The sequence below is a fragment of the Carya illinoinensis genome, chromosome 14 (genome assembly GCF_018687715.1).
Source record: "Carya illinoinensis cultivar Pawnee chromosome 14, C.illinoinensisPawnee_v1, whole genome shotgun sequence".
NCBI lineage: Eukaryota > Viridiplantae > Streptophyta > Magnoliopsida > Fagales > Juglandaceae > Carya > Carya illinoinensis.
In genome coordinates, this window is record NC_056765.1 from 33,374,688 (window position 1) to 33,391,415 (window position 16,728).

Here is a 16,728-nt window from a genome sequence, read left to right on the forward strand (position 1 = left end):
AACTCAGAAAAATTTAAAACAAAACACAACTATGAAGAACACACTATGGTCGAAACATCCATAGGCCATTTCCCTTTATTTTTGTTGCAATTCCTTCCAACTTCAAAACTCATGCTTAAACCAAAATTTTGCAACAAACATCTTCCAATCCTAAGTTCAAAACTATACTTAAAACATCCATTTAGAAAAAGCTAATAATCAACACCAAATTTTTTTGTAAAAAGATCCAAGCACTTGAATCACAAGTTTTGACCTTAAATCAAAACATCTCCAAGAATTTCAAAAAATCAAATCTTACTTCTAACATATTCATAATATCATCCTAACATCAACCATGCTTTAAATCATCAAACTAAAGTCACCAAAATTACAAAATAACATTTGGAGTTTTTGGTTTTACACTTAGTCCAAAAACATAAACTTTTCCCTCAACTAGTTTTGATAAATCTCTTGATCTATGACTTATAAATATATGATCTTCAAACCAAACCATCACATGGTTTAAAAAGATGTCCTAAAACATATATAAGCTTCTAATTCAAGATCATATGGTTAGAAATTAACCAAAACATAAATTTAGCCAAGAATATCTACACTTTGACTTATTTGAATATATCTTTGCATAAAATTTCATATCTTTGAAACTAATATCAAATATCTTCAAAATAATAATATAACATGTATATAAGATGTTTAGGATCCTCCAATAAAATTATCAAAGTCATTAGAATAGGTTTAGACCACCAAAGAGTTAAACTTTCTCAAAACAGAAACTGTTTTTCCTCTTCCAGTTTCTAAGTTTCTAAATCTAAGAACATCTTTTATCAAAACCTTTAATCATGCAAAAATCCTCAACCAATAGTCACATATACATGTTAACAATACTCCATAAAAATTTCGGACCAATATCTATCCATTAGCTTGGTCAAAAACTCCAAACTATAACATATTCTCCAGTTTATCTCCCAGAATGACCTTTCTATAGTTTACACAATATTTGACTGACCAAATGATCTTCAAATGGGGCAAATAAGATATCCATGTAAACTAGACTAAAAAAGGAACAACTTATATGAAGGAGACTTTATGATAAAACACTTACAACAACTTCGAAATGGGCATGCAAAAGATCTCCTAAAATCTGTCCGAGAGAGAGTATTTGATAATCTTTTATTAGAAGGAGTAATTGAAGATAAGTTCATGGGTGCTGGCTGGACACATTTATGGACGAGATAAGGGAGGTGATAAGGCTGGAGTTGAGAGTTAAGTGTGGTTTTCTCCTACCCAAAATATCTATAAAAGATTATCTCATAATATTCTATCCAATAATATCTACAAAAATCAACTTAAGATATTTTTATCTAATAATATCTATAAAAATCAACTCAAAATATTTTTACCCAATAATATTCACGAAAATTACCTCAAGATATTTCTTTTTATCCAATAATATCTACAGTTTTGAACAGACGTTTTGTCCGAAAATATGAAAAAATGTTATTGCGCCATAAGACTTTAAATAACCCTCCGAGTCTAATGGCACAAACCATAATACATTTTGACACTTCTAACTATCTCCAATAATCAAAAATACACTTCTGATACTATAGTAAATAATAACACTAACTATGTAGTTAGACAAAAACCTATACGATTAATGGATTCATGAAAACTTATGGGTTTTTCACGAGATTCCTAAAGTTAATAGAAATTTCACAATTGAATTTCTAGTGGGCTGTTACACGTTTTGCAGACTATGTGACATATGCATTACCAGCTGAAGGGGGTGAGATTCCAACCACTTATAGAGAAGCCATACAGTCTAGTGAACAGGTTGAATGGACAAAGGAAATGAATGAAGATATGCAGTCTCTTCACCAGAACCAGACTTAGGAACTTGTGCCGCTTCCAAAAGGAAAGAAGACAATTGGCTGTAAGTGGATCTTCAATCAGAAAGATGATCAAGCTGCTAAAAATGGAGTGCGATACAAAGCTAAGTTGGTAGCCAAGGGCTACGCTCAGACAGAGGGAATTGACTACAGTGAAGTATTCTTTCCTATTGTGAAGCATTCATCCATTCGGATATTGCTAGCTTTGGTTGCACAATATGATCTTAAGTTAACACAGCTTGATGTAAAGACAACTTTCTTACATGGTGATCTGGAAGAGGAGATTTATCTGTCTCAACCAGAAGGATTCAAAGAAGCTGGCAAAGAAAATTAGGTATGCAGTCTGAAGAAGTCTCTCTATGGCTTGAAGCAGTCACCTCGGCAATTGTATAAGCGGTTTGACCGCTTTATGATGGATCTGAAATACACTCGTTGCCAATACGATCATTGTGTATATTTCAGAAAACTTGCAGATGGATCTTTCATTTATTTGATTTTATATGTAGATGATATGTTAATTGCATGTAAAAGCAAGGGGGAGATAAATCGCTTAAAAACTCAGTTAAGTCATGAGTTTGACATGAAAGATCTGGGAGAAGTTCGAAGAATACTGGGGATGGAGATCAGTAGAGATAGGGTGAAAGGTACAGTTCACCTTACTCAGAAGCAGTATCTGAAGAGAATATTGCAACGCTTTAACATCGACTCGAAGATAAAGTCGGTGAGTACTCCTATGGCCCCATATTTCAAGCTCAGTGCATTGCAGTCTCCTAAAACTGATGAAGAGCGGGACTACATAAGAAATGTCCCATATGCAAGTGTTGTTGGAAGCTTAATGTATGTCATGGTGTGTACACGACCTAATATCTCCTAGGCCGTAAGCTTTATTAGCCGCTATATGCATAATCTTGGAAAGACTCATTGGCATGCGGTTAAGTGGATTCTACAATATATTTTAGGAACCGAAGATATTGGTTTGAAGTTCGAGAAGAGTGAAGATAGTCTAGTAACTGGGTCTGTTGACTCAGACTATGCAGGTGATCTTGACAAACTCCGATCGACAACTAGATATGCGTTCACTATGGCTGGAGGACCAGTTAGTTGGCGATCAACTTTGCAGTCTACAATTGCACTATCATCCACTGAGGCTGAGTACATGGCTGTAACGGAACCCGTGAAAGAAGCTATTTGGTTATAGGGATTGGTAACAGACTTGGGCTTTAAGCAGCAAGAGGTTACAGTTTACTGTGACAGTCAAAGTGCAATTCATTTGGCAAAGAATCAAGTGTATCACTCTCGAACAAAACATATAGATGTCTGTTTCCACTTCGTACATGAGATATTGGAAGAAGGGGACATTCTATTTCAGAAGATTGGCACTGAAGATAATCCAGCAGATATGTTAACGAAAGTCGTCACCGGGATCAAGTTCCAACACTGTTTGGACTTGATTAATATCTCATACTGCTGAGCGCCTACGGGTGCATTGGCGCCTTAAGGCGCATTTGGTAGCGGAGATCTCTTATGGCAAACGAACATTTCGATAAAGGGATGAAATCATTGGAAGGATACAACATTTAGTATCCTAATGTGGCACACTTGGATGGAGGGGGTGATTGTTGAGGGTCCACCCCATGTGTGCCGTCCACTCCATGTGTGCCCATGTGTTGGTGGTGTCCAATTCACATGATTGTGTTCCTCCCATGTGCTTCCATGTGAATTGGACATTGAGCATCTCCAGCTTGTGTCTAGCGATTGTAATGTGAAGGGAGATAAGTTCAACCTCTCCTATAAATAGGAAAGGTCATCTGAAGGGAAAATCATCCCATTGAGAGAGTAAAGTGAGAAGTGTGTGTAATGTCATTTGAGATAGAGTTGTTTTGAATATAGTGTTTCTGCTCAGTGGATATAGACAAATTGTCGAACCACTTAAATATTGTCACAACAGAATGAACTCATATCAATTAGGGAAGCAATTGTCCTGCAATTGGTCAACGGCAGCTGGAACCCGCATTGGCTGCCTAAGGGACTATCCCTCAAAGCTCCAGTTCCAAGCTTTGGAGCTAGTAAACTTATCACCAAAAAGTGATGCCCTTTCTAGGTCATACTTGTTTCAACTCGTTAGAGGGCTGAGCTCTAGGGTATTGCCGCCAAGAAGTTCTGGTAGGGAAAATGCTCCAACCACTCTAAAAACCGATCATCATTCATGAACACAATCCTCCACATTGATTAGAGGAAATCAGTAACTGCAATTGCTGCATGCGAAGAGGAGGATCAGAAATCTGTTTGATCTATTCTTTTTGTGTGAATATATAATAGATGATATAGGAATTCTTTCTCATTCTATTCATTCAAAATCACGCATATATTGTTCCTTCATCTTGTATAGAAGCGAAAAATTGTACAATTTTGTGGGATTGATGCCCTTTTAATACAAAAGAAGATAACATTTTTCCCTAGCAGTGTTTATTTCTGAAGTCATCAAACACTACGTATTTCTGAGCATTCTCAACACTGAATATAGATAAATTACCAGAACTAAATTTCCTTCCTTTGGGATTTCAATTCCGATACCATGGTGTTTCCGAGCGTCCTCTGCACTAGGATTCTATTTGGTTTCACGTTCCAACAATTTGTAGTGTACTTAGTGTCGATTGAGTAGGATTAATATGAGTTCCATGGATCCACTGCCCTCAAGGTTTCGAACTCTCAACTGGAACTGAGCTCTAATGTGCTGGCCCGCCCCACAAGACCAAAAGAAATGCTGGCCTTGCAGTATTATATAAGAATAATGTGGCTATTAGAATCCGAGCCAAGGTAACGTATTCATTCAATATCAGGTGGTGCTTGTTTAAATGGAGTCCTGTGCACCTCCATGTCGACCTGAAACTCCACCTTCCCGACTGTTTCACAACTAACGGGCTTTGTATAATGGTTCTTTCACGTACAAATCAAATACTCTGTTTGTAGCTTAGAATCATGTTGGAGCAGCGCTTTAGCCCGTCTCGTCTGAGACAGCGAGGCTTGAAAACGGAGTGAGGAAAAGATGAATGTTTATATTCATCAGTACGTACGTAATTCAATTTCCGAGTTGCGAAGGTCGGTGTGGAAAACCCAGAATATTTCTGCATGCATTGACATGTCTACATAAGTTTACGATGGAGAAATTTGTTTATAGTGGCATTCTGATTTTGCGGCCAACAAAAACAAGAAATTCTGGTTTCTGGGACTTTTATACTTCCGCTGGATGAATGTAAGATCGTCCGGTCTACATAGACAAGGACTAGGTAACGAACGACAACGTTTTTACACTGACGTTTGTCATTTTCAGGTGCATGCTATAATTGATATTAGGCTTTCCAAGTAGATACTTTAAACTTGAAACATAACATACAGAGATTCAAATAGCGAACTTTCTACAGCCTCTGCTCGCTGATGCCAATCACTGCAGCAACTTTCATGCTTTTAATTGACAAAAATATATAGATACAACTAGTTTACAGCTACAGAAAATAGATTGGAAATGAAAAACCCTTTCGATTTCTGGGTAGGAAGTTTCAAAAAACCGACAAGCATTGACCATAACGGCAAGTAGTTAAGCCAACAAAATGGCTTGTCCTTTATTGCTACAAAGGGTAGCAGTTCATTCATTTCCACTCACTACTTACTCTCAACTCTTACAAAATGGCCCTACCCCACGATTCACTACAGTTCATTCATGCTGTTGAATTTGTTGTTTGAATAAATTAATAATGGTCAACAAAAATTGCATCAAGATCCGGATGAAATGGCCAACCTCCAACACAATACCAAGTTTAGGCAAGTTTAATTTTATACATAGTTTGCAAGTTTCATCGACCTTTATCGTACACGGAAGATGCTACATTTTACACTGCCTAAGATTAGACTTTGAGGCCGAAAAGCAAGCGAGATTAATCTTAACGAAGAGCATGATTGTAGTCATGGTAATGAAAATTCTTGTAGATGAAGTGAGCCAACCATCTCGAGGATGCATAGAATAGTACTGCCAACAAAACGATGGTTGTTCTTGCAGCTGCCGACATCGCACCCTGCTTGACAGCAGCAACTATCCCAATTGAAGCCACAGAGGCAACTTGAAGGACAACTTCAAGAACATTGAGACCCTTGTATGCAACACTGCAACTGCGGCAGTTCACCACATGAGACCGGTACCTGAAAAAGATTGTAAAAATAGTTTCTGTGACCTATTTCTCATAATGCAGACTAGTTTCAAGGACCATCATATGTAAGAATGAATGCACATGTATCAATCCGAGTGAGCACTTTCTAAAATCTTCTAAAGTTACCAAATTACAACCATAACTTCCAGTGTCCTCCAGTTTCAGCATTCAAGGTTGCAACAAGAAACAGGTTTAGCTTCTTGTGCAAAGATCTATGGAACTTTTGTAAAATACTTCAAAATTTAAGAGAAAAAGTAATCAATGCCCAATGTCAAATAACTTCATCACATTGGAGCAGGAATACACATCAGTAGTTGTATGAATTACCTATCCATCAGCTGTTCTCTTGGAGGAGTTGGCGGAAGATCCCCACTGTACTTGCCTCTCCAATCAACTTGACCTCCAGCATACCTGTTTAACCATTTTCTAAATCCAACCACAAGGGCATCTGACTTTGTTGGCACAAAACAAGCTTTCTGCCAATTGGTAGGACCAGCATCTATTATCTTCCGCTCCTATAGAAAGAGCTCAAGAGTCGGACGCCAAGATTCAAATATTATAAAATGTTACTGAGTCTATAGAATTGTGATTGATGATCATGCATATAAAGAACTTCAGTCATGGCTAAATTCGTTATCCAGTCTGGAGACTTGGCTAAAGACTAGCGCTTTAGTGGGAAAAGAAAAAAAAATTACCCATCCCAGAGGGTATATTGCAATTCTGTAGTGGAAAAGTGTAGTGATCAATTTCAATCCCATCAACTAAAAGCTTTCGAAAGACTGACTAGACCTTTACGGGTTGAGAAGGTCAGAAGTGAAGTCTCTATGCAGAGTCCAGAAAATAACCATAAAGAACTGTTGTTATGCAGCACAAGATAATCTGTTAAAGCAGATTGAAATGGGAAGGGATTTTCATGGCTACATGTTTCACCTACTACATATTTCTGTGAAAATAGAAACAAGAGATCAGCAGCTAAATTAGAAAGATCAAAGAAGCTATATGTTTTAACAAATGAAGAATCAAATGTGAACATCAGAAAGAAACACAAGATTTATTGTTGTTTTGTCAGGAACAAAGGGAAGAAAGCTCAAACAAACAATCCATCATGAAAACATAGGGCAATTGAAATGGACAAGCAGAAAAAAGTAGTGATGCATCATGAAAACAATCCATCACGACAACATAGAGGATGAAATTGGGAGGTTTTCGAGTATTGGATTAGGAGAGAACAAATTAGCTAGAAGGAGCTATGATGGTATGCAGCAGCTCTCTCTCTCTCTCTCTCTCTCTCTCTCTCTCTCTCTCTCTCTCTCTCTGTGGCCAGTCGACTAGGTCCTAGTAACCTTCACTCTATCTGGAATTTGGATCATCATCTCAGAGAAAGCAGAATTCTATGTCTCATCTCATATACCCAAGGAATCACCCGTCAAGATGAAGATGTGATTCTGCAGTCAATCTATTTAAAAAAAAAAAAAAAAAAAAAAGATTTCAGCAGTCAATCTACTGTAAAGCTTCAAGCATTTAAACCTATTTCAAAGAAGTTCTTAGGGGTTAGTTGCGTTAGGTAATTAAGTGGTGCTCAAGCCCATATGGAGTCCATAATTGCCACAATGCTACCAAGGTAATCATTGCATCTCTGGAATAAATTGAAAAAAAAGAACATGATAAGTTACAGAACAATCATTGAAAAACATTTTATTCTAATATGTTGAGCCCACTGCAAATAAACATCGAGCTAGGTTGCTGTGAAAAAAGGTCAGGATGTAACTTTCTTAAGGGGAAAAAAATAGGTGACCCTTTTGATCCAGTTGTAAAGGACAGGGTAGTAGTGGACTAACTCAAATCTTGCCAGTATAACAGAAAAGAAGAAGGGCATGTTTTTCCCCTGCGTGTTTACTTTTTTTTCCCACTCTCATAAGACATGGGAAGTAAAACCCCACATGTTTTCTTTTTTAGTAGCAGAACTTTGGAATCTGTCAATATGGTTGATCTGGTGATCTTACAGTAATTTTGATAGTAACTGCGCAAAAGCAAAAGTCAAGTTTAATGGAAGATGCCAAATATCTAGATTGAAAATAACTTTGTAATAACATAAGAGATTGGAGTCACCTCAATGTGAAGAAGATATAAATCTGAATCTAAAATTAGGTTTTGTCCCACATGAAACATCCATCGTGGCACAACCTTATCAATCCAGAGGCCAAAGTTTCTTGGGAAGGCCCATATCAGTCTGCTATTACCTGGACTAACTGGAACACATATAAATACTAAAGAAGATTTCCGCTGCACTGAAGTTTTCTGCATCAACCAAAAATTACTTAAGTAAGAGTATGCTAAGAACACACACACACACAAAAAAAAAAAAAAAGATATTAAGGATTAGACAAGATAGATCCCAACTTTTGTTGATCAGCATAATATGCAAGATTGATCGTTGTGACTTACTACCTTTTTGGTTCCAGCAGATGATTCAGATCCATTAGCTTGATCCACCATAGAGTCAGTATAAGCATAAAACACAAACACACAGGGGGGAAAAAACTTGCTTCTGCTCCTCTGCTCTTGATCTGCCTCAAACCCATTGATATCTAACCTTTCAATACTCAATTGAAGAGGTCTGCCCCCCTCTCTATCAGCCTTCACTGTGAAGGCAACTCATCTCAGTTATAAGTTAAGAGACCAGAACAAATTGAATGGAAATAAGGATTATCTGAAAATACTTATCTGTTTTTGGGTTGTTGCATTCGCATTATTCCATAATGCGCATATGGAACATGAGCAGGGTCCATAAGATTTTCTATTAATACCTCATAACTGAATGAAAAATTCATACTTACAGTCAGATTTTCTAAAGAGAATATTTAAAAGCATAACTGAAAAACCAATCCCCAATGAATACATGCACCGCTTCTAGTGAGAAATTCATTTGAAGAAACTCCAGATATAATTCAAAATAAAAAGGCAGGGAATTTTTTTAGATCAAGTAAGAAAATTATAATTTCTTTCGACACTATTGGCCAAAATAAAAACAGAAACTACTAACAGTAAACATGTAAAAAACTTTTGTGCCTAGAAGTTCTATAACATATAACAGAAAACAGGCCAGATATGGTACAAAAGTAGCAACAATGAAGTCTCTATTTTATAGTAGAAAACAGGTTTAATTCAGAAGAGACGGAAAGACCATACCCATAAGGAATATCCCTATTTGCCATCAATTTGGTATAAGAAGGATCATCTATTTCTGAAATATAGGGTGGTTTTCTCTCCATAATAATATCTTTGTATTGAGGATCGGTGTTTGGCCAAAACCAAACAATGTCATTCTGCACAGTACTTGGATAAACCCCTACACATGCTTTCTTGAACGTGTGCACCTGCATAATTATTTGGAAAGGTTAATCACCATAAATGTTGCCTAATAAATACAAATACTTGGAATTGTAGTCTGTGCACTGCTTGAAAAAGTTCAGTTTCAACATTGTCATATTTAATTTCAACTAAATGATACAAGACTGACAATTTTATCCCGTCTTTCCATTGGTCGCATGCAAGGTTATCATATGTAGACATCTACAACATGCTACAACAATCCAAAAAATTGTAGACTCCAATGCCTGAACAATTAATTAAAAATTTTAGATTCCAATGCCAAAACAACAAAAGGAATCGCCAAGCCAATTTCTTCATATTTTCTTTCTTTCAAATTTTACCTTTGAAAGGAATGGCTACAGCACCTGAAGAGAATAGTATCATTTGGGACACAATGATCCTTGTTCATGTGGTTGATTCTCAATTTTCGAGTGCTTTTAAGTAAACAATAAGAATGTGTGGCATGATAATGACTTGTCAACTTGTTTTAATTGGAAAACTAGCTTGCTGGTGCTCATAAGTGAGCTTTGTGGCCCTCCTCAATCCCATTCTAGAGTAATTGATATACTATATGGTTTTCAAACTTTGCAACCAGTAAGAAAATTTAATATTATACTTAAAAAAAGGGTTAACATTATACTCCATAGACACCTTGTTAGCAGAAGGAAAAAACAGTAACATGAATCCTAATTATTTTATTCTAGTCTTTTGAAACAAGCCAATTAATTGTATTTTAATTTTTTTCAACAATAGTGACGCCAAGTGTTAATATCCTTTATCTTCTATTATGCAAAATTCTAAACTCAAGTTCCAAATGCTATTGTAAGGACTCCTGGATACACAATTGGCATAGCCTGTTCCTTATATCTATATGGGAAAATATAATAATACCGAACAACACTGTGATATAAGAGGTTAAAACCAGGGGGGACCTAGTCTGGAGTAGAAAGATCGTCGCTGTAAATTTCTAGAATTTATCTTTACATAAAATCTTAAACCTCTCAAGTCTTAAACATTCAAAAGATGGATGACAATATACAAAATGATGAAATAAGAGCATATGGATGTTCACATTTTATCTTTGTTACAAATAATTAGACTTGTATTCATAGGCCTGTAGTTGTATGAGTAAGTGTTCAGCTTTCATCGATTAGGCTTGTTTGTGCTATGACTTGAGGCTTGGGATCAAGGAAAAGAGAAGGCATACTTGTAGATGCAACTATTTCGATTATCCTAACATACTAGATCTGATTTCCTATCTTTATTCCAACTGATTATGCTGTGTAGTCAATGAAAAGGCATAGGTAAAGTATCTAAATTTGGAATCGTGTCACAGACCAATATTAGATACAACATCCCAATATGTTCAAAGAATAAGAAAACATCCAAAAGGATTTACACAATGTTGATCCCAAGTTCCCCACGCTTGAAGAATATTACCGGAGGGCCATCAGGAGGTGCTTGGGGGATAAACTTGCAGTCACCAGAGCCATTAAAACACCAACCATGGTAAACACATTGCAACCTGCCCCTCTGATCAATCCGTCCTTCAGACAGTGGGGCCAACCTATGAGGGCAGCTATCCTCAAACACTTTCCAAGCACACTCATTCCTATCCCACCACACAACCACATCAAGACCCATCACTTTTTTCGCATGTGGCACCCTTTTGTCCAGATCACAGACCGGCATAACTGGATACCACTGTGCATACCAATCAAATTTCTCATCTTTACTGCGTGTTTCAAGCTCTGAGTCAGGTGGGTTTTTGGTTTCTGTTGAATCCGTGGATGATATGGTGGTAAAAACCTTGAATTTAGGTTGGTTTGTACCAACTAAAGGGAACGATGAACGGGTTATTGGGCCGAAATGAAAATTCAGGAACATGGGTTTTCTGAATTGGGTTCTATCGAATGCAGTTCGAATGCTAAGTGAAGTAAGAGAGGAAGCTTTCATAGATTCCATGGCTACTGATTTCACAGCTCGAACCGGAGACGGTGAGAAATGTGGAGCTGTTAATGTTCACAAGTATGGAGAGATAGAGTCAAGTGTAAGTTCGTGGCCTGGCTCTGAATCCGTTGAGGTCTAAGAAAGAGTGAAAAACTAGAAATCGAATGTACCATCTAAGTTGATTATCCATCTTAGTTGATTATCCCATAAGATGGATAATGCAGTGTGAGTGAATGGGAAGGGATCTGAGTGTATGGCTCTGCTTGTGGCTTTGAAACCGAATTAACGGCATCAACAGAGAGCTCCGAACATAATAATAATAATAATAATAATAATAATACATAAAAGCATAGCCGCATAGTTTTATGATAATCTTCAGTAATTTTTGTTGATAACCTTCAATTTCTTTGCAAGAAGCTTCCGTCGTCAATGTCAATGTTGCAAGAAGCAGAATACATACAGAACTCAACTCGTGTCATTATATATCGTGTCATTATAGATGTGATTTCTCTTGGACAATTGGATTGACAATTTGCCTCGCCTCACCTCACCTCGCAGATTGGGCCCCTTTTTTTTTTTTGTTTTTTTTACTGTTGCTTCTCATTGCAACTCTAGCAAGAAATAGGACTATACAGGAACCGACGCCGCCGACCGCCACCGACGCCAACCGACTGCCACCGCACGGAACCGGCCGAAACCGGTAGGGAACCGGTCGGCCGTCGGTGCTATTTATGTAAAACCGATGTCGGTCGGTTCGGCAGCGATTCACCTCCCTAAAAACTGCTGAACCAGCCGACTATTTATATTTATATATTTTTTTAAAAATATACTTATCTAAACGGCGCCGTTTCACTCAAAACTGAAGTGAAACGGCGTCGTTTTATAGCTTAGTATTGGAAAAAAAATTTAAACGAACGGCGCCGTTTTAACTCTAGGGTTAACACAGCGCCGTTCCTCTTCCCTTCGTCTTCTTCTTCTTCTTCTTTGTATCTCTCTCTCACCAGCCGCCGCTCCTCTCTCTCTCTCTCTTCCCTTCGTCTTCTTCTTCTTCGTATTTCTCTCTCTCACCAGTCGCCGCTCCTCTCTCTCTCTCTCTCTCTCTCTCTCTCTCTCTCTCTCTCTCTCTCTCTCTCTCCCTTCGTCTTCTTCTTCTTCTTCTTCGTATCTCTCTCTCTCGCCAGCCACGCAGTCACCGTGGTCTTTCGCTCTCTCTCATGGCGCACACAGCCACCAACGACGCCGACGAACCGATCGGAGTTACGCCAAGACCGAGGACGACGGTTTCCTCCCCCTTCTCCGGCCGGTTTCGGTCGAGATTTTCATCAGTTTCACCCCATCGGTTCGGTCTCGGTTTTTGTCCAAAATCGAAACCAATATGTTGGTTTTCACCCCTAGCAAGAAATCTTTCCACATTTTTTTTTATCTATAAATTCGTCATGTATTCCTCCAGAAATGCATATTTTTAATAATCTAGTTTATAAATTTATATTTTTTGTGCTTAATAGTAATAATAACAATAAGAGTGATTTTAAATATAGTTTTAAAATATGCAAATTTATTATTTTAATTAATAAAAAATAAATTCTACTAAAAAAATTATCTTTTTATGCATATTCAAAATTTGTTCTATAAGAAAGTAAGAATGTTTATCTATAAATCAATTTCTCAATAATAATAATATTCTATTCTCTTTTGACTTTTCTCTATAAGAAAAAGCGGGTAAGGTGGAGTGAAAGTATTTCTTGTTCGTGGGGGTAAGTGAAGGAATGATCACTGGTCTCTAGGAACTAAGTGCAGTGGAAGGGATGGAGGAACTGGATGAACGATGGGACCAATTACTGCTTTCAGAAGAAGAAAACTTGGAGATTTATTTGGAAGCCAAACATATGGCAGATGTGGAAAAATAGGTGACAAAAGTGTAGTTAGAAAATTATTATCAGATTGAGTGATTGAGAAGGATGTGATAAGAGCTACTATGTGGAAAATTTGAAAAGTGGAGAAGACCTTTTTCCAAGACATTAGTCCAAACCTATTTGTTATCATGTTTGATAATCAATCAGATGGGAGAAGGAAGCTGGAGGGTAAACCATGGTTGTTTGATAATTGCTTGTTCTTATTGAAACCATTTGATGGATTAACACCTTCAAAGAAGATGTGCTTTGAATATGAAACTTTCTGAATTCAACTACATAATTTGCCAGTGATGTGTATGAACCGTGCAACTGGGAATCAGATTGCTGCATCTATTGGCTCTGTTAAGAATATTGATGTTAGTGAAGATGGAATTGGATGGGGCAATGTTCTTAGAGCTAAAGTAGAAATTGGTGTTAGGAAGCCATTAGCATGAGGTAGTATTGTTAATTTGATGGGGAAGAGGATGTGGGTTCCGATACAATATGAGAAACTACCAAGAGTATGCTTTGTATGTAGCAAGCTAGTTCATGGGCCATCTGGATGCAATGGAAAAGGTGAACGAAATATACATGACATTAATGAGAAAAGTCAATTCAGAGTTTGGCTTAGAGTGAGCTCAAATATGAGAAGAAGGAATGCTGTTAATTCTCATGTAGCAGATCATGGCAGCTCAACAAATAATGATCAAGAAACAAGTCCTGAAGGTTGGAGACAGGAGAATGCCAAGAAGACAACGGTGCAGATTGACGCACTACAAGCATGGAGGAACCTGGTGGAGGGAATATGGAATTCGAAAATCAAGAAAGTTCAAATTTTGAATTTGAACATCCAAGATTGTAGAGGAACCTAGAAGAACGGAAGGATTACAACTCTAATTCTAATAGAGGGACTTTCAAAATTTTGAAAGTATTGGAAGATAAGGTTGAGGATGCGAGAAAGAAAAACATTTCGACAGTACAATAGATGGGCTCAATAATTGGTGAAGTGGGCATGTGGCCCAATAAGAGACAAATAGAGGCTTATGAAGCTCCTGGTTGAGATATTGGCACTGGAGGCCCTATCAAGAGTAATGGTAATGAACATTTGCTTGTTATGCATGCTCAGATTAATACAGGAAACCTAGGAAAAGGAAAGGCTGATCAAAGAAAACGGAAGAGAAGAGCCGGTGTCATAGGTAATGCCTCTGTTCTTAATATGAATATAGATCCTAAAACAAGATTAATAGATGAAGAGAAAGATAATACACTAGTTGAATTATCAAAAAAAGGGAAATTTGATGAAGTGGGAGAAGGTAACTTAACAACTCAATTAATGACAGTGGTTGTGGCTCAGCCTCGCCAATCATTATGAAAATATTGAGTTAGAACTGCCAAGAGCTTGGGAACCCTTGAACAGTTTCTGAACTTTGCCTATTGGTAAAGGAAAAGAAGCCCCAAGTAGTGTTTTTGATTGAAACAAAACTGCTTATTGTTAAGGGGAAAAAAATCAAGAATAAATTAAACTTTGATGGATGTTTTGTGGTAGAGCCTATGGGAAGAAAGGGGGTTGGCTCTTTTATGGTCTGTTGATATGGATATAGAAATTATTAACTAATCCAAATATCATATTCACTCCAAAGTAGTTTGCTTAGAGAAGAATTTATGTTGGTTTCTTGCGGCTTTTTATGGTCATCCTGAGCTTAGTAAAAGGAAGGAAACATGGGGGTTATTGTCACTATTAAAACCAATTGAAAATCAGCCTTGGTAAGTAATGAGAGATTTCAATAAAATACTAGAATAGTTTGAAAAGTCAAGGGGGAGGGAGAGACTTGAAAAACAAATGGATGATTTCAGAAATGCTATTGAAAATATAACATTTCTGATTTGGGATGGGTTAGCGACAAATACACCTAGAGTAATAAACATGTTGAGGATACTTTATAAAAGAAAGATTGAATAGAGTGGTGGTTAATTCAAAATGGTCAGACTTATTCAACAATGGATTGGTAACTGTTTTACCCGCTATTAGGTCTAACCATAGGCCAATTATGCTGGATTTGAATAGAAAAATTATGATGGGAGAATGGAGAGGAGAATATTCAAATTTGAAGCTAAATTGGTATAGGAGGAGGAATGAGCTTTTGTTATTCAAGATGCTTGGTTGAGCAGTGCATTAGATCAAGTCCTTTGCAAACAATATAGAAGAAATTAAAGGCTTGTGAAGGGGCTCTATTAAGATGTAGTTCTTTGAAAGATAATGAAGAAGGGAAGCACACTAAGCAAAAGACTGAACTGTTGAGAAAGGAACAATCACATGAATGTCCTCATAATGCATCAATTATCAAGCAATTACAGACTGAGATCAATATGCTCTTGGAAAAAGAAAATGTGAAGTGGAGACAAAGAGCAAAAATCAATTGGTACCAAATGGGGTTAAGGACACCAAGTATTTTCATGTATGTGCTAGTCAAATAAGAAAGAAAAACTGGATTAAACAGATTAAAGATGATCAAGGCAAACAGTTGGACAATACAGAAGATATTGAAGATGTTTTTCACCATTATTTCTAAAAGATTTTTTCTTCCTCAAATCCTTCCATGGAGGCAATAGAAGATTGTATTAGCAAAATGGAATATTGCTACTATGAATAATGATTTGCAAAAGGAACTCACAAGAGAATAAATTGAAGAGGCATTGAAGAAATGGGGCCCCTCAAATCTCCACATCTAGATGGGTTTGGAGCTCAATTTTATCAGTCTTATTGGAATATCGTGGGTGAGGAGGTATGTAAGGCTCTTTGGCTCTTTTGAACTTTCTAAATGGAGGGTCATTGGACTCTAGTGTCAATTATACTTTTATTGCTTTAATTCCTAAAGTGAAAAATCCCTCTGTTGTTAGTGAATATAGACCATTAGCCTATGTAATGTATTATATAGAATAGCATCCCAGGTGTTAGCAAACAGGTTGAAGAAGGCATTGGGATCCATCATCTCTATCAATCAAAGTGCTTTCATTCCAATGAGACTTATTATAGGCAACATCATGATTGTTTATGAAACACTGCATACAATGAAGATAAGACAAAAAGGTGGTTATGCTAGCATGGCATTCAAACTAGATATGGCCAAAGCATATGGTAGAATTGAGTGGAAGTACTTGGAAGCTGTCATGAGAAAATTGGGATATGGAGCTCGATGGATAGCATTAATTATGGAATGTGTTACCTTAGTTACTTATTTTGTAATTGTAAATGGCCAACCTGGGAAAAGAATTAAACTCATGAAAGGGTTAAGGCAAGGTGATCCAATGTCTCCTTACCTTTTTATCCTTTGTGCAGAAGGGTTGAGTTCCTTGATAAATTCACCTAAGAACAATGGTGAAACAATGGGTGTTTCAGTCTAAGGGGGTATTCGAGTGAACCAT

General features: G+C 37.1%; 1 protein-coding gene across 1 annotated transcript; it reads right to left on the reverse strand.

Annotated features, from left to right (window-relative positions):
* Positions 1 to 5,608: 5,608 nt before the first annotated feature.
* On the reverse strand, positions 5,609 to 11,766 carry LOC122295138 (protochlorophyllide-dependent translocon component 52, chloroplastic-like). Its single transcript, XM_043104203.1, has 7 exons — positions 10,904 to 11,766; positions 9,281 to 9,468; positions 8,816 to 8,905; positions 8,540 to 8,735; positions 8,201 to 8,389; positions 6,419 to 6,606; positions 5,609 to 6,083 (listed from the first exon to the last, which is right to left on the reverse strand). Exons 1-7 carry the CDS (start codon positions 11,426 to 11,428, stop codon positions 5,828 to 5,830), a joined length of 1,632 nt encoding a protein of 543 aa, XP_042960137.1. The 5' UTR covers positions 11,429 to 11,766; the 3' UTR covers positions 5,609 to 5,827.
* Positions 11,767 to 16,728: the final 4,962 nt, after the last annotated feature.